The sequence below is a fragment of the Manacus candei genome, unplaced genomic scaffold, assembly GCF_025592945.1.
Source record: "Manacus candei isolate 608988 ecotype Guabito, Panama unplaced genomic scaffold, ASM2559294v1 h1tg000117l, whole genome shotgun sequence".
NCBI lineage: Eukaryota > Metazoa > Chordata > Aves > Passeriformes > Pipridae > Manacus > Manacus candei.
Window position 1 is genome coordinate 385,432 of NW_026138165.1, and position 23,725 is coordinate 409,156.

General features: G+C 55.5%; 1 protein-coding gene across 38 annotated transcripts in view; it reads left to right on the forward strand.

The window, feature by feature from the left end:
• Window positions 1-23,725, forward strand: part of LOC127461959 (tenascin-X-like) — a 33,473-nt gene that overhangs the window by 3,012 nt on the left and 6,736 nt on the right. For 6 of the 38 annotated variants that reach the window (XM_051770174.1, XM_051770172.1, XM_051770185.1 and 3 more), the window contains 21 exons: window positions 4-228; window positions 830-942; window positions 1,458-1,611; window positions 2,440-3,198; window positions 3,624-3,713; window positions 3,964-4,257; window positions 6,371-6,751; window positions 7,454-7,810; window positions 8,528-8,884; window positions 9,609-9,965; window positions 10,674-11,030; window positions 11,742-12,098; window positions 13,159-13,515; window positions 14,239-14,595; window positions 15,312-15,668; window positions 16,653-17,000; window positions 18,021-18,374; window positions 19,362-19,715; window positions 20,478-20,834; window positions 21,604-21,957; window positions 22,704-23,060. In XM_051770174.1, the coding sequence (XP_051626134.1) occupies window positions 4-228; window positions 830-942; window positions 1,458-1,611; window positions 2,440-3,198; window positions 3,624-3,713; window positions 3,964-4,257; window positions 6,371-6,751; window positions 7,454-7,810; window positions 8,528-8,884; window positions 9,609-9,965; window positions 10,674-11,030; window positions 11,742-12,098; window positions 13,159-13,515; window positions 14,239-14,595; window positions 15,312-15,668; window positions 16,653-17,000; window positions 18,021-18,374; window positions 19,362-19,715; window positions 20,478-20,834; window positions 21,604-21,957; window positions 22,704-23,060 (6,996 nt within the window). The remainder of the gene's footprint in view (window positions 1-3; window positions 229-829; window positions 943-1,457; window positions 1,612-2,439; window positions 3,199-3,623; window positions 3,714-3,963; window positions 4,258-6,370; window positions 6,752-7,453; window positions 7,811-8,527; window positions 8,885-9,608; window positions 9,966-10,673; window positions 11,031-11,741; window positions 12,099-13,158; window positions 13,516-14,238; window positions 14,596-15,311; window positions 15,669-16,652; window positions 17,001-18,020; window positions 18,375-19,361; window positions 19,716-20,477; window positions 20,835-21,603; window positions 21,958-22,703; window positions 23,061-23,725) is intronic. The other 32 variants (XM_051770197.1, XM_051770205.1, XM_051770179.1 and 29 more) reach the window with 31 other exon arrangements.

Sequence of the window (23,725 nt, forward strand, 5' to 3'; positions counted from 1 at the left end):
CAGGCCGGTCGGTTCAGCTCTGTGCCCCCCCCGCCGGGGGAGGCTGCGCCTGCCCCGCCCCCACGGCCGAGGCCCCGCCCCCCGCCCCGCCCCCCCCGTGCCCGCGGGGCTGCAGCGACCAGGGCCGGTGCGAGCGGGGCCGGTGCCGCTGCTTCCCGGGCTTCAGCGGCCCCGACTGCGGCACCCCCGCCTGTGCCCCCGGCTGGGGGGGCGTCCACTGCGACATTGGTGCGTCCCCAGAACTCGTACATTGCTCCCAGAGCCTCCCCCGTACTCCCAGAGCCCCCCAGTGCTCCAAAAGCCACCCTCCCAGTGCTCTCAGAACCCCCCCACTGCTCCCAGAGCCCCCCCCCAGTGCTCCCAGAGCCCCCCCCCCAGTGCTCCCAGTCGCCCCTAGTGCCCCCTCAGTGCTCCCAGAGCTGCCCCCCAGTGCTCCCCAGTGACCTGACTCCAACATCCCCGGCTGTTCCTCCGACCTGGGGGGGTGGTCCAGTGCAACATCAGTGGGTCCCAATGCCCCCCCCGAGCTCCCCAGTGCCCCCCAATATCATCCCAGTGCCCCCATCCCAGTATCTGCAGTGCTCCCTCAGTTCTTTTCCCATCCATGGGGGGTTCTTGTACCACCTCAGTGTGTCCCCAAGGGTGCCCCCATGCCCCTCCCAGGACCCTCCAGTGCCCCATCCCCGGTGTCCCCATCCCGTGGTGTCCCTTTGGTGTCCCCATGGTATTCCCAAGGTGTCCCAGGGTGTCCCCAGGGCACCCCCATCCCATAGATGTCCCTGTGATGTCCCCCTGGTGTCCTCATGGTGTCCGCATGCTGTCCCTGCAGAGGTGCCCGCAGTGACACCACGGTTGGCCACCCGCACCTCGACATCCCTGCGTGTCACCTGGCCCCGGCCCTCCCCCCCTCCCGATGGCTACCGGGTGACACTTGTTCCCCTGGTGAGTGGGGACACAGGGAGGACACGGCAGGGGACATGAGGTGGACATGGGGGCCAGGGATGTGGGGAAGGGGGACAGGGACATTGGAAGGGTGAGACCCCCACACCACCTATGTGACTGCAGTGGGCTGGCCCAAATGTGTCCCCTACATGTCCCCTACATGTACCCATGATGTCCCCAATGTGTCCCCCCATGCTGTTCCCTGCATGTCCCCAACATATCCCAAATGAGTCCCTCCGGTGTGTCCCCTTCTGGTGTCCCCAGTGTGTTCCAAACACGTGCCCAAGACATCCCCCCAACGTGTCTCCAACATGACCTCAGTGTGTCCCCGTGATGTCCCCAGTGTGTCCCCAACACCTCCCCAATGTGTCCCCATGTCCGCAGTGTCCCTGCAATGTGTCCCCCCCGTGGTGTCCCCTGCATGTCCCACACATGTCCCCAGTGTGACCCCTAGTGTGTCCCCAGTATCCCCCCAAGGTGTCTGCCTTGTCCCCTAACACTGTCCCCATCCCCAGGATGACCCCATGGCCATGACGACACATGAGCTGCCTGGCTCTGCTGTGGCCTTCTCGGTGACAGGGCTGTCCCCAGGCCGCCCCTTTGAGCTGCTGGTCCAGGCCCGGCGGGGGCCTCACCTGGGGGCAGCAGGAGTGCTGCGCCTGCGCACAGGTGGGGACAGGGGGGTGGGGATGGGGGTGGCACGGGGACAAGGATGGGGAGGGCCTGGGGTCCTGCGCCTGCACGCGAGTGGAGGCACCTGGGACAACTGGGACACTGCAGGGACAAGGGTGGGGGGGACAGAGACGGGGTTGGGGACACTGTGGGGACAGGGATGGGAGTGGGGATGGAGGGACAGACGTGGGGACAGAGGGTGGCATGGGGACAGGGTGGGGACAGGGATGGCACGGTGTCACAGTCAAGGAGACAGGGATGGGAACAGCCCAGACGTGTGGTCAGAGATGGCACGGGGGGGGAGATGGGACAGCAGTGAGGACAGTGGCATGGGACAGGGGTGGGATGGCAAAAGAATGGGGTTGGGGATAGCGATGGTATGGCCATGGGGATGGGGATAGGGATAGGGACAGGGATGGCAGGGGGACAAGGAAGGGGGTGGCATGGGTATGGAGACAGCAGTGACAGAGACATGGGGACAGGGGTGGCACAGTGATGGGGACAGGGATGGGAATGGCACAGGCACAGGGACAGGGATGACACAGCGTTGGGGACAATAGTGGAATAGGGATGGCACAGGAAGGGAGACAGTGATGGAATAATCATGGGTTTGGGGACAGTGTGGGATAGCATGAACACAGGGACAGGGATGGGGACAGGGTTAGGGACACACATAGGGAGAGCATGGAGATGGGGACAGGGAGGGGGATGGCCCAGGGATGGGGACAGCATTGGGACTGGGGACTCGGACAGAGCTGGGGCAGGAGTGTCCCCACTGGGGACTCTTGGGACAGGTCAGTGACCCCAGTCCCCTTTGCTCCACAGCACTTGTCCTGGCTGTGCCCCCCCATGAGGGGTCCCCAGGGTCCCCTCAGGGCTCCCTGGGGTCCCCAGCAGTGGCACCGTCAGCCCGAGGGTCCCCAGGGTCACTGGGGTCCCCAGGGTCACCAGCATCGCCTGCATCACCAGATGTGTCCTTGGGTTCACATGGGTCTTTGGGGTCACCAGCATCCCCCCGGGTTCCGGCATCCCCCGTAGGTCAAGGGTCCCTGGGATCCCCGGCGCCCCCAAGGTCACCAGTGTCACCAGAATCACCAGTGTCACCAGAATCTCCAGGGTCACTAGTGTCTCCAGAATTCCCAAGGTCCCCAGTGTCACCAGACTTCCCAGTGTGGCCAGCATCCCCAGAACCCCCAAGCTTCCCAAAGTCACCAGTGACCCCAGTGTCCCCAAGGTCACCTCCAACCCCACAGTCTCTGGGGTCTCCAGTGCCCCCAAAGTCCCCATTATCTTCAGAGTTCCCAGAATCCCCGTGGTCCCAGCTGTCCCCATGGTCCCCGCTGTCCCCGGGTATCCCCTCCCTGCAGGAACTGGTGGCTCGGCTGTCCCCGTACAGTGGGTCCCTGCTCCAGCGCCTTGAGAGCCACCTTCGGGCCACCAACTTCCCACTCCGGGGCAACCAGACAGTGCCAGCAGTGGCCCGCGCCATCCTGGAATATGTCCTGCGCCGGCACATGGCCCTCGGGAAGGGACAGGGACCCCCCTCCAAACCCCGAGGGGACGGAACACTCCTGGGGACCACAGGTGGGTGACACACTGGGAACAGGACGGGGGGACACTGGGAAGGAATGTCCTGGGGAAGGGGATGGGGGGAAGGGACATCACAGGGGTGGGGGGAACAGGGATGGGACAGGGGCAGAACAGGGGGGATGGGGAGAAAGGGACATCCTAGTGAGCGGTCAGGGGATGGCAGGAGAGATGTCCAGGGGAGGGGAAGGGGGGAAAGGAGGGGAATGGGGGAAGGGAAGTTCCAGGGAGGAGGGCGGTTGAGGGATGAAGGGGATGGGGGAAGGGGACATCACAGGGGAGTGGCACAGGGGGGATGGGGGGATCAGGGAGGAAGGGACATCTGAAAAGAGAATGAGGGGGATGGGGGAGGAACATCCTGGGGAGGGAGATGAAGGAGATGGGGCAGAAGAGAAGTCATGTAACACCTGTTCTGGGGGCAGGGGAGGGTGGGAATCAGGAGCTGGTGCTGCAGTGGGGGGACATGGATGGGATAGAGCTGATGCAACCATGGAGGGACGTGGAGAAAACAGGTACCGATGGAGGGTGGGAGATGGGATGGAGGCATGGTTGGATGTTGGCTGAAGGATGGATGGATAGAAGTATGGAGAGTTGGATGATGGATGGAGAAATGAAAGGAAGAGGGGATGGATGGGGAGAGGGAAGGATAAGGGGGGGAAAGGTGATGGGAGGGCTGGAGAGATGGATGATTGATGGATGATGGATGGATATGTGGATGGACACACAGGTGTCCATGCCCACACCATCCCCACTCCATTGCAGTTGCAGCCGAGGCAGAAGAGCCGCCCCCATCCAAGCCAGTCCTGGGTGACCTCACTATCACCAGTGTCACCCCCAGCTCTGTGGGGCTGCAGTGGAGCATCCTCGAGGGCCCCTTTGACTCCTTCATACTGCAGTACCGGGATGCCCAGGGCCAACCCCAGGCCCTGCCCATCGATGGTGGGTCCCACTCGGTGACCGTGCCGGAGCTGTCCCCGTCCCGCCGGTACCGCTTCCACCTCTATGGCCTGCGGGGCGGGAAGAAGATCGACCACATCTCCGTTGACGTCACCACAGGTGATGGGGAAAATCAGAGGGAGGAAGGATTGGAGAAATAAATTTAGAGACAGAGAGAGGGACGGAGAGATAGACACAGAGATGGATGATGGATGGATGGGTGGAGAGTTGGATGGATTCGTGAGTAGAAGGATGGGCAGATTATCACAAGGATCATTGGATGCCACGAGAACTGGACAATGATGGGATGGATGGCGAGTTGAGTGGATGGATGGTGACTGAATGAACTCACTAGTGGGTGGGTGTGTGGTGGTTTGAGACCCCCTAAAATCCAATTCTCGAGTTCAAGCCCCCTCCCACATCTCAACCCAGTGTGAGATGGGTTTTCCAGACACTACACAAGAATAAATATGGGGGGAAAGGGAATTATATTACAATGCACTCTACAAATAAATGTTACAATACCTCATATACATAATCTTTAACTATTTCTCCTATGATACATCAGTATTTACAATGGATCAATCTCTTCTCCCTCCAAAAAAAGTCCAGAAGGGAAAAGGAAGGATCCTTTCAACTCTCAGAGCAGCAGTCTCTCTTCTTCCATGCAGCAGCTGTAACTGGATCTCTTTCCAGATACACACGAGGGGGGTCTCTAAGCCCCTCTCGACCCTTTGACTCTAAGCGAGGGTCTTTCTCTTCCGTGGACTGCATAGCAGGGACAAGGCTCGCCTCACCACATCATATCATGGGGTGTAAGACATCCCATGAAGGTCCCTTCCTCGAGGGGTCAAGTTCCCTCAAGTCAGAACGTCTCGGGCAGCTTTCAGTTTGAAAACCTTTGCCTCAAGAGTTCTCTCAGAGCTCCCATGCTGTGTCTCAGGCTGCTAGCTTAGCAGCAACAGCAGGGGGGCCAAGGTCACTCCCCTCTGCATTTCATCTGGCCATACCAGTCCAGCTCTGGGACGCCTTGAGCTTCTTAGCTCCTCTCTTTGGTGCATGCTGCACTTTAGGACTTCCCTCAAGTGGGAGTCCACCCCCTCCACTTAGGAGAGGTCACAAAAGGGTTTTGGGGGGTTTTTGTTTCAGTTCTTACCCCAACTCTCTCTGTAGAGTTTAGTTCTCTCTCTGCTGCTGCATGCTTGTTTAGTTGCTTCTTCAGTTCTTATCTCTTCTGGCTCTCTACCACTGTTCTCTGGTCAGTGCTGTTTCTGCTGCTGCTTCTGCTGCTACTCACAGTGGAGAAACTCCCCCCAGCTCTTAGCTACAGATGCCTGGCCCAGTCTAACACCGTTCCAGGTTCCTGCAGCCTCTCAGCTGGGGGCTGGGGAGAGCCTAGCCCCCAGCAGGGCTCCCGACCCCTTCCTTGTGGCTTAGAACATGGCCACTCTCCTCCAACAACAACTACTACCCTACTTTTCCAGTCTGGTTGTTGATATGTTTATATTTTGCAGGAGCGCTCATTGGCTCAACCCCAAGGGTCACCACCCCCTGGGGGGTTACCATTTTTTTAACTCCAAGGGGAAAACTTCTTTTTTTTCCCCCACCACAGGGTAGAAGAAGCCTGGTTGGATGGATGCATGGATGGATGGAGGTAGCCAGAAGATGGTCCAGGAGATGGAGTTATGTTGGGAAGGATGGATGGATGATAGATGATGGATGATTGTGATTGTTGGTCAATAGGAAGGTGGGAAGTATCAACCATTGAACAGATACTTCCTGGGATTGGTGGGCACTTGATGGTGGATGATGATGTGGTTGGGGAGAAGGAGTGATGAGTGGAACTGGGCTGGGAAACTGGTGACAGGTTGAGGATGGGGAGATGGCTGGGACCTTGGGAGTGTAGAGAGATGGAGGGATTGGTGGTTGGTTGGATGGCTGGATGATGGATGCCGATGGTGGATGATGCTGAAGATGATGATGTAAGGTGAATGGATGATGATGGTGGATGAGATGGGCATTGGTCAGTAGGTTGGTGGAAGGGTCGAAGGTTGATTAGATGGTGCTGGGGTCAGTGGATGCTCGATGGTGGGTGGGGATGGGATGGTGGGGAGAGGGTGGGGGCAGACGGTGGATGATGGATAAAAGATAGGTGAGTGGATGTTGGATGGGCATGTGGATGGACATGTGACTGCAGATGTTTATCACCTTCCCCTCTCTGTTCCTGCCACAGCTGACCCAGATGATCTGCCCCCACCCTTGGTGGACCCCCCAGCTGAGGCCCCCTCAAGTGAGGCACCCCCAACTGAGGACCACCAACCTGAGAGCTCCCAAACTGAGGCTCCCCCAGCACGGGCAGTGCTGGGGGAGCTGAGGGTCTCCAGCATCACCCCCAGCTCCATGGGGCTGCAGTGGAGTGTCCCCAAGGGCCCCTTTGACTCCTTCACGCTGCAGTACCGGGATGCCCAGGGCCAGCCCCAGGCCCTGCCCATCGATGGCGGGTCCCGCTCAGTGAAGGTGCTGGGGCTGTCCCCGTCCCGCCGGTACCGCTTCCACCTCTATGGCCTGCGGGGCGGGAAGAGGATCGACCACATCTACATTGATGTCATCACAGGTGAGGGGGAAAATGAGAGGGATGGATTGATCAAGCCATGGAAGGATCAAGGGATCCTATCATGATGACATCCCCACCTGCCATTATCCACCATCATCTTCATCATCTGTCATCCACCATCATTGTCATTATCTACCCTCTATCATTATCATCGTCATCCAGCATCCATCATTATCATCATTCCTCAATCACCTTCCATCATCCATCCATTGTCATCACAATCCATCGCCATCATCATCATCTTCCTTTATCACTGCCCATCCATTATGGATGAAGAATTGAATGGCTGAATGGATTCCAGACTAGATAGTGGGTGGGTTCCTGCCCAGATGGATAGTGGAAGGTGGATGGGTGGATGAGTGTTTGGATGGATTTGGGAAGCCAGGATGGCTGAAGAGTTCCTGGCAACCCAATGCATGTCATGGTGTGTGGAAGATCATCCAGGGGATATAGGCGATGGGAGTGTTGGAAGCCTGGAGAGATGTGGGGAGAAAGATCTGGAGAGACAGATGTGGGACTGAGTGTAGACTTTGGATGGGTGTTGGGTGGTAGATGGGATGGATAGATGGATGGATGAATGGTCAAATGGCTATTTATGGATGGATTGGCAAATGGATGGATGGGTGATAAGTGATGGATAATTGGGTGGGTGATGGATGGGCAAGCAGACGGCCACACCCATCCCTATCCCATCTGTCACAGCCACAGCTGAGCAAGAGAAGCCACCACCACCCCCAGAGGAGCCCCAACCTGAGCACCCCCAAACTGAACCTCCTCCATCTGAGGCCCCCCCAGCACGGGCAGTGCTGGGGGAGCTGAGGGTCTCCAGCATCACCCCCAGCTCTGTGGGGCTGCAGTGGAGCGTCCCCGAGGGCCCCTTTGACTCCTTCACGCTGCAGTACCGGGATGCCCAGGGCCAACCCCAGGCCCTGCCCATCGATGGAGGGTCCCACTCGGTGACCGTGTCAGGGCTGTCCCCGTCCCGCCGGTACCGCTTCCACCTCTACGGGCTGCGGAGCGGGAAGAGGATCGATCGTGTCTCCATTGATGTTGCCACAGGTGAGGAGGAAGATCAGAGGGATGGATTGATCAAGGAATGGAAGGTTGATGGGATCCAATCCCCATCCCATCCCCACATACCACTGAGAACCCACTGACCCCAGCACCATCTGATCAACCCTCAACCCTTCCACTTACCTATTGACCAACACCTGTTGTTTTCCACCATCATCTTCATCAATCATCCATCTTCTATCCATCGTCATCATCATTGTCCATCCACTATCATCATCATCATCCATCATAATGGATGAAGAATTGAATGTCTAAACTGGTTCCTGACTGGATGGTGGATGGGTTCCTGCCCAGATGGATGGAAGAATGTGGATGAACAGATGAATAGTTGAATGGATGTGGGGAAACCAGGATGACTGGAGGGTTCCTGGTGGCCCAATGCGTGTCCTTATGCATGGAAAATTTTCCATAGGTAATGGGATGCAGGTCTGGTGTAGAGGTGGAGGTCTGGAGGGATGTGGGGGGGAAGAGCCAGAACAATGGAGGTTGCATTGGGTGGAAAGTTGGGTTGGGTGTTGAATGATGGATGGGATGGATGGATGAATGGATATTTATGGATGGATTGGCACATGGATGTATGGGTGGATGGACATCTAGATGGATGGATGGATGATGAATGATGGATAGTTCAGTGAATGATGAAAGGACATATAGATGGAGAGATGGATAGCCATGCCCATCACCACCCACTCTCCATTACAGGCACGGCTGAACCAGAGGAGCCACTTCTGCCCTCAGAGGAGCCCCAACCTGAGCACCCCCAAACTAAGCCTCCCCCATATGAGGCCCCCATGGCGCAGGCAGTGCTGGGGGAGCTGAGGGTCTCCAGCATCACCCCCAGCACCGTGGGGCTGCAGTGGAGTGTCCCCAAGGGCCCCTTTGACTCTTTCATGCTGCAGTACCGGGATGCCCAGGGCCAGCCCCAGGCCCTGCCCATTGATGGCGGGTCCCACTCGGTGACCGTGCCGGGGCTGTCCCCATCCCGCCGGTACCGCTTCCACCTCTACGGGCTGCGGGGTGGGAAGAGGATCAGTCATGTCTCCATTGATGTCACCACAGGTGAGGAGGAAGGTCAGCGGTATGGAGGGCTGGATTGATCAAGACATGAGGGGATCATGGGATCCTATCCCAATGACGTCCCCACCCACCACTGAGCATCCACTGACTCAGCATGATCCGATTAACCATCAACCCTTCCACTGACCTATTATCCAACACCTGCTCTTATCCACCATCATCTTCATCATCATCATCATCATCCATCTTCATCATCATTGTCCATCCACTATCATCATCATCCATCATGATGGATGATGAACTCTGGATGGATTCTGGACTGGATGGTGGGTGGGTTCCTGCCCAGATGGATGGAAGAAATCCAGTGGGTGGATGAGTGGTTGGGTGGATGTGGGGAAGCTGGGACAGCTAGAGGGTTCCTAGTGGCCAGATGCATGTCCTGGTGAATAGAAGATTGTCCATAGGAAGTGGGGGATGGTAAGGGGGGAGGCCTGGGGCCATGTGGAGAGAAAGAACCAGAGTGATGAATGTGGGATTGGGTGGGGTTTGGTGTTGGGTGGTTGATTGCATGGATGGATGAATTGATGCTTAGGGATGGATGGAGACGTGGATGAATGAGTGGATGTTTAATGATTGATAGCTTGGAAATTGCTGATGGAAACATGGATGGATGGATAGCAAATGATTGATAGTTTGGTAAATGAGGGATGGACATGTGGATGAGACACGGATGGTCATGACCGGGATCATCCCTTCTCCATCACAGCCACAGCTGAGCAAGAGGAGACGCTCCTGCCCTCAGAGGAGCCCCAACCTGAGCACCCCCAAACTGAACCTCCCCCATATGATGTCCCCCCGAAACGGGCAGTACTGGGGGAGCTGAGGGTCTCCAGCGTCACCCCCAGCAACGTGGGGCTGCAGTGGAGCATCCCCAAGGGCCCCTTTGACTCTTTCATGCTGCAGTACCGGGATGCCCAGGGCCAGCCCCAGGCCCTGCCCATCGATGGCGGGTCCCGCTCAGTGAAGGTGCTGGGGCTGTCCCCATCCCGCCGGTACCGTTTCCACCTCTACGGGCTGTGGGGTGGGAAGAAGATCGACCACGCCTCCGTTGATGTCATCACAGGTGAGGGGGAAAATGAGAGGATGGAGGAATCAAAGGATGGAAGGATCAAGGGATCCTATCATGATGACATCCCCACCTGCCATTATCCACCATCATCTTCATCATCTGTCATCCACCATCATTGTCATTATCTACCCTCCATCATTATCATTATCTACCCTCCATCATTATTACCCAGTACCTGTCATCATCATCATTCCTCAATCACCTTCCATCATCCATCCATTGTCATAACAATCCATCACCATCATCATCTTCCATTATCACTGCCAATCCCTGATGGAGCAAGAATTGAATGGTTTCTGGATGGGATGGTGGGTGGGTTCCTGCCCAGATGGAGGGAAGAAATTCAATGGATGGATGAGTGTTTGGATGGATATGGGGAAACCAGGGTGGCTGGAGAGTTCCTGGCGGCCAGATCCATGTCGTGGTGTGTGGAGGATTGTCCACGGGATATAGGCGATGGGAGTGTCGGAAGCCTGGGAAGATGTGGGGAGAAAGATCTGGAGAGACAGATGTGGGACTGAGTGTAGACTTTGGATGGGTGTTGGGTGGTAGATGGGATGGATAGATGGATGGATGAATGGTCAAATGGCTGTTTATGGATGGACTGGCAAATGGATGGATGGGTGATAAGTGATGGATAACTGGGTGGGTGATGGATGGACAAGCAGACGACCACACCCATCCCTATCCCATCTGTCACAGCCACAGCTGAACAAGAGAAACCACCACCACCCCCAGAGGAGCCCCAACCTGAACACCCCCAAACTGAGCCTCCCCCATATGAGGCCTCACCGGCACAGGCGGTGCTGGGAGAGCTGAGGGTCTCCAGCGTCACCCCCAGCTCCGTGGGGCTGCAGTGGAGCGTCCCCGAGAGCCCTTTCGACTCCTTCACGCTGCAGTACCGGGATGCCCAGGGCCAACCCCAGGCCCTGCCCATCGATGGAGGGTCCCACTCGGTGACCGTGCCGGGGCTGTCCCCATCCCGCCGGTACCGCTTCCACCTCTACGGGCTGCGGAGCGGGAAGAGGATCGATCGTGTCTCCATTGACATCACCACAGGTGAGGGGGAAAGTGAGAGGAATGGAGGGCTGGATTGATCAAGACATGAGGGCATCATGGGATCCCATCCCGATGACATCTCCACCCACCATTGAACATCCACTGATCACAACATCATCCGATCAAACATCAACCCTTCCACCAACCTGTTGACCAACACCTGCCATCATCTACTATCATCTTCATCAACCCCCATCATCATCATTCACCATCTGTCCTCATCATCATCCATCTTCATCCATTACCCATCATGAATCCATCATCATGTATCCATGATGGATCAAGAACTGAATGACTGAATGGATTCCGGACAGGATGGTGGTTGGGTTCCTGCCCAGATGGATGGAAGAAGCTGAATGGGTGGATGAATTGTTGGATGGATGTGGAGAAGCTAGGATGGATGGAGGGTTTCTGGTGGCTGTATACATGTTCTTATGCTACAAGATTATTCATGGGAAACGGGGATGGCAGGGTTGGAGGCCCGTGCTGATGTGAGGACAAAGAACCAGAGATATGGATGTGAGATTAGGTGGGGAGTTGGGTTGAGTGGTAGATAGGGTAGATGGATGGATGGATGGATGGTTGTTTATGAATGGAGAGAGACATGGATGGATGGATGATGAATGATGGTTAATGATTAATGATGAATGATGGTTAAATGATGGATGGCAATATGGATGGCCACAACCATCATTATCTCCTCTGTTGCAGCTGCAGCTGAGCCAGAGGAGTCACTCCCACCCTCCAGGGAGCCTCAGCCTGAGCACCCCCAAAATGAGCCTCCCCCATCTGAGCACCCCCTGGTGCGGCCGGTGCTGGGGGAGCTGAGGGTCTCCAGCATCACCCCCAGCTCCGTGGGGCTGCAGTGGAGCGTCCCCAAGGGCCCCTTTGACTCCTTCATGCTGCAGTACCAGGATGCCCAGGGCCAGCCCCAGGCCCTGTCCATCGATGGCGGGTCCCGCTCGGTGTTGGTGCCGGGGCTGTCCCCGTCCCGCCGGTACCGCTTCCACCTCTACGGGCTGTGGGGTGGGAAGAGGATCGATCGTGTCTCCATTGATGTCATCACAGGTGAGTGGACAAGTGAGAGGAATGGATGGATGTACCAAGTGATGGAGGGATCAAGGGATCCCACCTCATCCCATCCCAACCTGACATTGAGCCCCCACCAACCCTTGCACCATTCAATCAACCATCGACCCTTACTTAGACCTATTGACCAACACCCGCCATCATCCACCATCATCTTCATCATCTGTCATCCATCATCATCATTATCCACCTTCCATCATCTTCATCATCATCCATCCATCATCATCACCTTCCATCATCATCATCATCCTCATCCATCCATGATGAATCAAGAATGGAGCAGCTGAATGGATTCCAGACTGGATGCTGGGTGGGTTCCTGCTCAGATGGATGGAAGAACGTGGATGGATGGAAGAACGTGGATGGATGGATGAGTGGTTGGATGGATGTGGGGCAGCTGGGATGGACGGAGGGTTCCTAGTGGCCTGACACATGTCCTCTTGGATGGAAAATTTTCTATGGAAAATGGGGGATGGTAGGGGAGGAGGCCTGCAGGGATTTGTGGAGAAAGAGCCAGAGAGATGGCTGTGGGACTGGGTGGGGAGTTGGTTTGGGTGTTGGATGGGTGATGGGATGGATGGATGGACTGATGGAGGGATGGATGATAGATGAGGTATGGATGGTGATGGATGAATGGACAGATGGGGGTCTCCTGGGTGTTTTGGATGGATGGATGACAGATGGACATGTGGTTGGACGGGCATATGTGAGACTGAGCCCATGGTTGGCTTGTGCCCTGAATGAAGGAGGGGGTCAGTGTGGGGGTATGGGTTGATGCAGGGAGTGAAGAGTGATGGTGGAATGGATTCAAGGATTGAAAGAAGGAAAATAATGGATGCTGGATGGATGATGGATTGATGATGTGTGTTGGAGCAACTTGGTGGTGATTTGATAATCCTTTGGAGGGAGAGGTTAAAAAACCAATTGAAAGAAAAGAGTGCATGGAAAGAAACATGATTGGATGGATGGATTGATGGTGGGATGGACAGCTGGATGGACAAGCAGATGGCAAACACCATCACCACCCTCTCTGTCACAGCCACAGCTGAGCCAGAGGAGCCGCTCCTGCCCCCAGAGGAGCTCCAACCTGAGCACCCCCAAACTGAGCCTTCCCCATCTGAGGCCCCCCCAGTGCGGGCGGTGCTGGGGGAGCTGAGGGTCTCCAGCGTCACCCCCAGCTCTGTGGGGCTGCAGTGGAGTGTCCCCAAGGGCCCCTTTGACTCCTTCATGCTGCAGTACCGGGATGCCCAGGGCCAACCCCAGGCCCTGCCCATCGATGGAGGGTCCCACTCGGTGACCGTGCCGGGGCTGTCCCCATCCCGCCGGTACCGCTTCCACCTCTACGGGCTGCGGAGCGGGAAGAGGATCGATCGTGTCTCCATTGACATCACCACAGGTGAGGGGGAAAGTGAGAGGAATGGAGGACTGGATTGATCAAGACATGAGGGCATCATGGGATCCCATCCCGATGACATCTCCACCCACCATTGAGCATCCACTGACCGCAGCACCATCCAATCAAACATCAACCCTTCCACCAACCTGTTGACCAACACCTGCCATCATCTACTATCATCTTCATCAACCCCCATCATCATCATTCACCATCTGTCCTCATCATCATCCATCTTCATCCATTACCCATCATGAATCCATCATCATGTATCCATGATGGATCAAGAACTGAATGACTGAATGGATTCCGGACAGGATGGTGGTTGGGTTCCTGCCCAGATGGATGGAAGAAGCTGGATGGGTGGATGAATTGTTGGATGGATGTGGAGAAGCTAGGATGGATGGAGGGTTTCTGGTGGCTGTATGCATGTTCTTATGCTACAAGATTGCTCACGGGAAATAGGGATGTCAGGGGTGGAGGCCTGGGTTTATGTGAGGAGAAAGAGCCAGAGATATGGATGTGAGATTAGGTGGGGAGTTGGGTTGAGTGATAGATAGGAGGGATGGATGGATGGATGGATAGATGGGTGGATGGATGGTTGTTTATGGTTGGAGAGAGATATGGATGGATGGATGATGAATGATGGATAGTTAAGTAAATATTGGATGGACACATTGATGGACAAATAGATGGCCACACCCATCACCATCTCCTCTGTCACAGACACAGCAGAGCAAGAGGAGCCGCTCTCGCCCTCAGAGGAGCCCCAGCCTGACCACCCTCAAACTAAGCCTCCCCCATATGAGGCTCCCCCAGCACGGGCAGTGCTGGGGGAGCTGAGGGTCTCCAGCATCACCCCCAGCTCCGTGGGGCTGCAGTGGAGCGTCCCCGAGGGCCCCTTTGACTCCTTCAAGCTGCAGTACCGGGATGCCCAGGGCCAGCCCCAGGCCCTGTCCATCGATGGCGGGTCCCGCTCGGTGTTGGTGCCGGGGCTGTCCCCCTCCCGCCGGTACCGCTTCCACCTCTGTGGACTGCGGGGTGGGAAGAGGATCGACCACATCTCCACTGAGGCCACCACAGGTCAGAGGCATGGATTGATCAAGCCATGGTGGGATCATGGGATCCCATCCCATCTCATTCCCACCCACCATCAAGAACCCACTGACCTTGGTACCACCGAATCAATCATTGACCCTTCCGCCACTTATTGACCAACACCTGTCATCATCCACCATCTTCATCATTCCCCATCTCCATAATGATCCTCACCCATCAGCATTATTCTCATTCATCATCATCCATCTTCATCCATCATCCATCTTCAATCCATAATTGTCACCATCATCATCGTCTGTCCATGATGTATCAAAAACTGAATGGCTGAATGGATTCCAGACTGGATGGTGGGTGGGTTCCTGCCCAGATAGATGGAAGAAGCTGGATGGGTGGATGAGTAGTTGGATTGAGGTGGGGCAGATGAGATGGACGGACGATTCCTGGTGGCCATATTACAATTTCTTAGGTGTGGAAGAATTTCCATGGGTTATGGGATGTCAGGGGTGGAGGCCTGGGGGCATGTGAGGAGGAAGAACCAGAGATATGGATGTGTGATTAGGTGGGGAGTTGGGTTGAGTGTTGGGTGGTAGATAGAATGGATGGATGGATGGATGGTTGTTTATGGATGGAGGAAGACATGGTTGAATGGATGATGAATGATGGATAGTTGGGTAATTGATGGATGGACACATTGATGGACACATGGATGGCCAAGCCCATCACCAACCCCTCTGTTGCAGCTGCAGCCGAGCCAGAGGAGCCGCTCCTGCCCTCAGAGGAGCCCCAACCTGAGCATCCCCAAACTGAGCCTCCCCCATCTGAGGCCCTACCGGCACAGGCAGTGCTGGGGGAGCTGAGGGTCTCCAGCGTCACCCCCAGCTCTGTGGGGCTGCAGTGGAGCGTCCCCAAGGGCCCCTTTGACTCCTTCATGCTGCAGTACCGGGATGCCCAGGGCCAGCCCCAGGCCCTGCCCATTGATGGCGGGTCCCGCTCGGTGACAGTGCCGGGGCTGTCCCCGTCCCGCCGGTACCGCTTCCACCTCTACGGGCTGCGGGGCCGGAAGAGGATCGATCACGTCTCCACTGAGACTATCACAGGTGAGGGGGAAGGTCAGAGAGTGAGAGTAGTTGGGTGGATGGATGGAGGGATTAGGTTGGGGAAGGATGGATGTATGGATGTATGGATGCATGGAGTGTTGGTGGGAGGGATGGAGAGTGGGATGACAGGTTGGCGAGATGGGTGATTGGTTATGAGTTGGCTGTGGGGATGGAGGGATCAAGAGGGTGATGGATCATGGGTGGATGATGGTTCGATCAGTGTCCAGATGATGGGTGGATGGGTGACAGGATAAAGAGTTCTGGTGGTCAGAAATTCAAGGGAAAGGACAGAGGCGCAGTGCAAAGAGATGTGGGATGGAGTGATGGATGTATCATGGATGGAAGTTGTGATGGATGAATGGATGGATGGATGACTAGAAGCAGGGATGGATGGGTGGGTGCTCAGGTGACTAATTGGAAAATTAATGACTTAATGTGTGGTTGGACCCTAAGTGGATCCTGGAATTCATGGACCAATGAATGGGTGTGAAGGAGAAGGGTCATGGAGAGGGGATGGGTCCTGTGGGGTGGGAAGAGAGGTGGATGGAGAATGGATGGGAGCTCCTGGATTGGATGGAAGGATGTGTGGCTCTTTGGATGGGATGATGGATGATGGATGAAAAGAAAAACAAGAGGAAGGAAAGATGGATGAAGCAATGGAAGAAGGGCGGATGGAGTGATGGATGGATGGGTGGAGAATGTATAGCTGGGTGGGTGGGTGGCTGGCTGGCTGGCTGGAGGTCTCCTGGATAGGATAGATGAAATGGATTGGTTGATGGATGGGTGGGTGGAGAATATTTATGGATGAGTGCAGATTGGGATGAGCCCATGGCTGGTTTGTGCCCTGGATTAGTGAAACAGGGGAGTGGGGTTGAAGATGGAAGAACAGACAGCGGACTGAATATAGCCAGAGAGATGATGGATGGACAGAAGGACAGGCAGGTGGTGAATCTCCACATCATGCCTTATCCTACCTCTGCACAGCCTCACTCTCGGAGGCTCCCCCAACTGAGGACTCCCCAGCTGAGGACCACGAACATGAACACCAACAAACTGAGGCCCCCCCAGCACGGGCAGTGCTGGGGGAGCTGAGGGTCTCCAGTGTCACCCCCAGCTCCGTGGGGCTGCAGTGGAGTGTCCCCGAGGGCCCCTTTGACTCCTTCACGCTGCAGTACCAGGATGCCCAGGGCCAGCCCCAGGCCCTGCCCATTGATGGCAGATCTCACTCGGTGACGGTGCCGGGGCTGTCCCCATCCCACCGGTACCGCTTCCACCTCTACGGGCTGTGGGGTGGGAAGAGGATCGACCACGTCTCCACTGAGGCTGTCACAGGTGAGGGGGAAGGTCAGAGAGTTGAGGGTGGGTGGGTGGGTGGATGGATGGATGGATGATGGATGTGTGTAGCATTAGTGAAAGGGATGGAGAGTGGGATGAAGGGTTGGAGAGATGGAAGATGGTTGAGGGATTGGATGGAGGGATGGAGGAATCAAGAGGGTGATGGATCATGAGTGGATGATGGTTGGATGAATGTCCAGATGATGGGTGGATGAGTGGCAGGATAAAGAGCAGGGGTGGACATAAATACAAGGGGAAGGACAGATTTATGGAGCAGTGGAAAGAGATGTGGGATCGAGTGATGGATATACAATGGATGGAAGTGGGAAGGGAGGGATGGATGGGTGGATGGATGGATGAATGGATGGAAGCAGGAATGGATGGGTGGGTGCTCAGGTGACTATTTGGACATTTAATGACTTATTGTGTGGTTGGACCCTAAGTGGATCCTGAGCTTCATGGATCAATGAATGTGTGTAAGGGAGAAAGGTCATGGAGAGGGGATGGGTCCTGTGGGGTGGGAAGTAAAATGGATGGAGAATGGATGGGAGATCCTGGATTGGATGGGTAGATGGGTAGTGGGGTTCCTGGAATGGGTCAATGGGTGGCGGTGTGGATGGGTGATTGGTGGATGGATGGATGGATGAATGGATGGGATGAACAAAATAACAAGAGGAAGGAAGTATGGATGGAACAATGGAAGAAAGTGTGGGATGGACTGATGGATGGGTGGTTGGAGAACGGATAGATAGTTGGGTGTGTGGATGGATGGGGGTCTCATGGGTTGGAGGGATGAGATGGATGGGTCAATGGATGAATGGGTGGACATGTTTATGGATGGGTGCAGGTTGGGATGAGTCTATGGCTGATTTGTGCCCTGGATGAGTGAAGCAGGGGGGAGGGCTGAGGATGGAAGAACAGACAGGGGGCCTGTGTGTGGCTGGACAGATGATGGATGAACAGAAGGAAAGGCAGGTGGTGAATCTCCATGTCCTGCCTTGTCCCATCTCTGCACAGCACCAACCTCACTCTTGGAGGCTCCCCCAACTGAGGACTCCCCAGCTGAGGACGACGAACATGAACACCAACAAACTGAGGCCCCCCCAGCACGGGCAGTGCTGGTAGAGCTGAGGGTCTCCAGCATCACCCCCAGCTCTGTGGGGCTGCAGTGGAGCGTCCCCGAGGGCCCCTTTGACTCCTTCACGCTGCAGTACCGGGATGCCCAGGGCCAGCCCCATGTCCTGCCCATCGATGGAGGGTCCCACTCGGTGACAGTGCCAGGGCTGTCCCCATCCCACCGGTACCGCTTCCACCTCTATGGCCTGCGGAGTGGGAAGAGGATCGACCACGTCTCCACTGAGGTTGTCACAGGTGAGGAGGAAGGTTAGAGAGTTGAGGGTGGGTGGGTGAATGGAGGGATGCATGGAGTGTTGATGAGAGGGACGGAGATTGGGACGAAGGGTTGGAGAGATGGAAGATGGTTGAGGGATTGGATGGAGGGATGGAGGAACCAAGAGGGTGATGGATCATGGGTTCATGATGGTTGGATGAATGCCCAGATGAGTGGTGGATGAGTGGTAGGATAAAGAGCAAGGATGGACATAAATACAAGAGGAAGGACAGATTGATGGAACAGTAGAAAGAGATGTCGGATAGAGTGATGAATGTATAATGGATGGAAATGGGGATGGATTGGTGGATGAATGAATGGATGTAAGCAGGAATGGAAGGGTGGATGGTCAGGTGACTAACTGGACATTACCGACTTAATGTGTGTTTGGAGCCTAAGGAGATCCTGGGGTTCATGGATCCATGAACTGGTGTGAGGGAGAAGGGTCATGGAGACGGGATGGGTCCTGTGGGGTGGGAAGAGAGGTGGATGGAGAAAGGCTGGGGGCTTCTGGATTGGATGGATGAATGTGGTGCTCTTGGGATGGGTGGATGGATGATGGATTTATTGATGGATGGATGCATGCCTAGGCCCTTATGGATTTCTTGGATGGGGGTATGGATGGATGGAATGGACAGAAAAACAAGAGGAAGAAAGGACTGATGGAGAAATGCAAGAAGGGGGGATGGAGTGATGGATGGATAGATGGATGGATGGATGGATGAGGGTCTTGTGGGTGGGATGGATGAAATGTATGGATCGATGGATGGATGGGTGGACATGTTTTTGGATGGTTTCAGGTTGGGATGAGCCCATGGCTGGTTTGTGCCCTGGGTGAGTGAGGGGAAGGGTGAAAGGGTCATGCAAGGACAGACAGGGGGCTGAATGTGGCTGGAGAGTGGATGGGTGCACAGAAGGAGAGGTGTGTGGTGGATCTCCACATCTTGCCTTGTCCCATCTCCGCACAGCACCAGCCTCACCCTCAGAGGCTCCCCCAACTGAGGACTCCCCAGCTGAGGACCACGAACATGAACACCAACAAACTGAGGCCCCCCCAGCACGGGCAGTGCTGGGGGAGCTGAGGGTCTCCAGTGTCACCCCCAGCTCCGTGGGGCTGCAGTGGAGCGTCCCCAAGGGCCCCTTTGACTCCTTCACGCTGCAGTACCGGGATGCCCAGGGCCAGCCCCAGGCCCTGCCCATTGATGGCGGGTCCCGCTCGGTGACGGTGCCAGGGCTGTCCCCATCCCGCCGGTACCGCTTCCACCTCTACGGGCTGCGGGGCAGGAAGAGAATCGACCGCGTCTCCACTGATGTCATCACAGGTGAGGGGAAAGTGAGAGGGATGGATTGATCAAGCCATGGAGGGATCATGGGATCCTCTCCCAATGACATTCCCACCCACCATAGAGAACCCACTGAACTTGGTACCATCCAATCAATCATCGACCCTTCCACCAACCCATTGACCAACATCTGCCATCATCCACCATCATCTTCAACATTCCCCATCTCCATAATGATCCTCACCCATCATCATTATTCTCATTCATCATCCATCAACATAATCATCATCATCCCTCTTCATCCATCATCCATCTTCAGTCCGTAACTGACATCATCATCATCGTCTGTCCATGATGTATCGAGAACTGAATGGCTGAATGGATTCTGGTCAGAATGGTGGGTGGGTTCCTGCCCAGCTGGATGGAAGAAGCTGGATGGGTGGATAAGTAGTTGGATTGCGGTGGGGCAGATGAGATGGACGGAGGATTCCTGGTGGCATTATGTGATTTCTTATGCATGGAAGAATTTCCATGGGTTATGGGATGTCAGGGGTGGAGGCCTGGGGGGATGCGAGGAGAAAAATCCAGAGATATGGATGTGGGATTAGGCGGGGAGTTGGGTTGAGTGTTGGGTGGTAGATTGGATGGATGGATGGATGGATGGATGGATGGATGGTTGTTTTTGGATGGAGGAAGACATGGCTGAATGGATGATGAATGATGGATAGTTGGGTAATTGATGGATGGACACATTGATGGACACATGGACAGCCACAACCATCACCATCCCCTCTGTTGCAGCTGCAGCTGAGCCAGAGGAGCCACTCCTGCCCTCAGAGGTGCCCCAACCTGAGCACCCCCAAACTGAACCTCCTCCATCTGAGGCCCTACCGGCACAGGCAGTGCTGGGAGAGCTGAGGGTCTCCAGTATCACCCCCAGCTCCGTGGGGCTGCAGTGGAGTGTCCCCGAGGGCCCCTTTGACTCCTTCATGCTGCAGTACCGGGATGCCCAGGGCCAGCCCCAGGCCCTGCCCATTGATGGCGGGTCCCGCTCGGTGACGGTGCCAGGGCTGTCCCCATCCCACCAGTACCACTTCCACCTCTACGGGCTGCGAGGCGGGAAGAGGATCGATCACGTCTCCACTGAGGCTGTCATAGGTGAGGGGGAAGGTCAAAGAGTTGAGGATGGGTGGATGGATGGATGGATGGAGGGATGAAGCAGGGAATGGATGGATGGATGGATGGATGGAAGCAGGAATGGATGTGCGGGTGCTCAGGTGACTATTTGGACATTTAATGACTTATTGTGTGGTTGGACCCTAAGTGGATCCTGAGCTTCATGGATCAATGAATGTGTGTAAGGGAGAAGGTTCATGGAGAGGGGATGGGTCCTGTGGGGTGGGAAGTAAGATGGATGGAGAATGGATGGGAGATCCTGGATTGGATGGGTGGATGGGTAGTGGGGTTCCTGGAATGGGTCAATGGGTGGTGGTGTGGATGGGTGATTGGTGGATGGATGAATGGATGCATGAATGGATGGATAGGATGAACGAAATAACAAGAGGAAGGAAGTATGGATTGAACAATGGAAGACAGTGTGGAACGGAGTGATGGATGGATGGTTGGAGAACGGATAGATAGTTGGGTGTGTGGATGGATGGGGGTCTCATGGGTTGGAGGGATGAGATGGATGGGTCAATGGATGAATGGGTGGACATGTTTATGGAGGGGTGGACATGTTTATGGATGGGTGCAGGTTGGGATGAGTCTATGGCTGGTTTGTGCCCTGGATTTGGGAAGCAGGGGTGTGGGGTTGAAGATGGAAGAACAGACAGGGGGGCTGCGTGTGACTGGTCAGATGACAGATGGACAAAAGGTCAGGCAGGTGGTTGATCTCCATGTCCTGCCTTGTCCCATCTCTGCACAGCACCAACCTCACTCTCGGAAGCTTCCCCAACTGAGGACTCCCCAGCTAAGGACCACGAACATGAACACCAACAAACTGAGGCCCCCCCAGCACAGGCAGTGCTGGGAGAGCTGAGGGTCTCCAGCGCCACCCCCAGCTCCGTGGGGCTGCAGTGGAGCGTCCCCGAGGGCCCCTTTGACTCCTTCACGCTGCAGTACCGGGATGCCCAGGGCCAGCCCCAGGCCCTGCCCATTGATGGCGGGTCCCGCTCGGCAACGGTGCAGGGGCTGTCCCCATCCCGCCGGTACCGCTTCCACCTCTATGGGCTGCGGGGTGGGAAGAGAATCGACCGCGTCTCCACTGATGTCATCACAGGTGAGAGGGAAAGTGAGAGGGATGGATTGATCAAGCCATGGAGGGATCATGGGATCCCATCCCATCTCATTCCCAACCACCATCAAGAACCCACTGATCTCAGTACCATCCAATCAACCATTGACCTTTCAACCACCTAATGACCAACACCTGCTGTCATCCACCATCATCTTCATTATTAACCGTCACCATAATAATCATCATCCATCAGCATTATTCTCATTCATCATTCAGCAACATAATCATCATCATCCATCTTCATCCATCATCCATCTTCCATCCATAATCATCATCATCATCGTCCGTCCATGATGTATCAAGAACTGAATGACTGAATGGATTCTGGACAGAATGGTGAGTGGGTTCCTGCCCAGCTGGATGGAAGAAGCTGGATGGATGGATGCATAGTTGGATGGATGTGGGGAAGCTAGGATGGATGGAGTGTTCCTGGTGGCATTATATGATTTCTTATGCGTGGAAGAATTTCCATGGGTAATGGGATGTCAGGGGTGGAGGCCTGGGGGGATGTGAGGAGGAAGAGTCAGAGATATGGATGTGGGATTAGGCGGGGAGTTGGGTTGAGTGTTGGGTGGTAGATAGGATGGATGGATGGATGGATGGTTGTTTATGGATGGAGGAAGACATGGCTGAATGGATGATGAATGATGGATAGTTGGGTAATTGATGTATAGACACATTGATGGGCACATGGGTGGCCAAGCCCATCACCATCCCCTCTGTTGCAGCTGCAGCCGAGCCAGAGGAGCCGCTCCTGCCCTCAGAGGAGCCCCAACCTGAGCATCCCCAAACTGAGCCTCCCCCATCTGAGGCCCTACCAGCACGAGCAGTGCTGGGGGAGCTGAGGGTCTCCAGCGTCACCCCCAGCTCTGTGGGGCTGCAGTGGAGTGTCCCCAAGGGCCCCTTTGACTCCTTCACGCTGCAGTACCGGGATGCCCAGGGCCAGCCCCAGGCCCTGCCCATCGATGGCGGGTCCCGCTCAGTGAAGGTGCTGGGACTGTCCCCGTCCCGCCGGTACCGCTTCCACCTCTACGGGCTGCGGGGCGGGAAGAGGATCGATCACGTCTCCACTGAGGCTGTCACAGGTGAGGGGGAAAGTGAGAGAGATGGATTGATCAAGTGATGGAGGGATCATCCGTCTCATCCCATCCCCATCTCATCCCCACCCATTGTCACGCACCCACTGACCTTGATACTATACAATCAACCATTGTCCTTTCCACCAACCTACTGATGAAGACCTGCCATCATCCACCATCTTAATCATTCCTCATCATCATAATCATCATCAACCATCATCATCATCGTTCACCTTCCATCATCATCATCATCCATCCATGATGGATCAAGAACCGACTGGCTGAACTGATTCCGCATTGGATGATGGGCGGGTTCCTGCCCAGATGGACGAAATTTAATGGATGGATGAGTGATTGGATGGATGTGGGGCGCCTGGGATGGACGAAGGGTTCCAGGTGACCGTATGAATGTCCTTATGCATGGAAGATTGTCCATGGAAAATGGGGATAATAGAGATGGAGGTCTGGGGGGAATGCGGGCAAAAATAGCCAGAAATATGGATGTGGGATTAGGCGGGGAGTTGGGTTGCATGCTGGGTGCTAGATTGGATGGATGGATGGAAGGATGGATAGATGGATGGTCGTTTATGGATGGAGGAAGACATGGCTGAATAGATGATGAATGGTAGATAGTTGGGTAAATGATGGATGGACACATTGATGGACACATG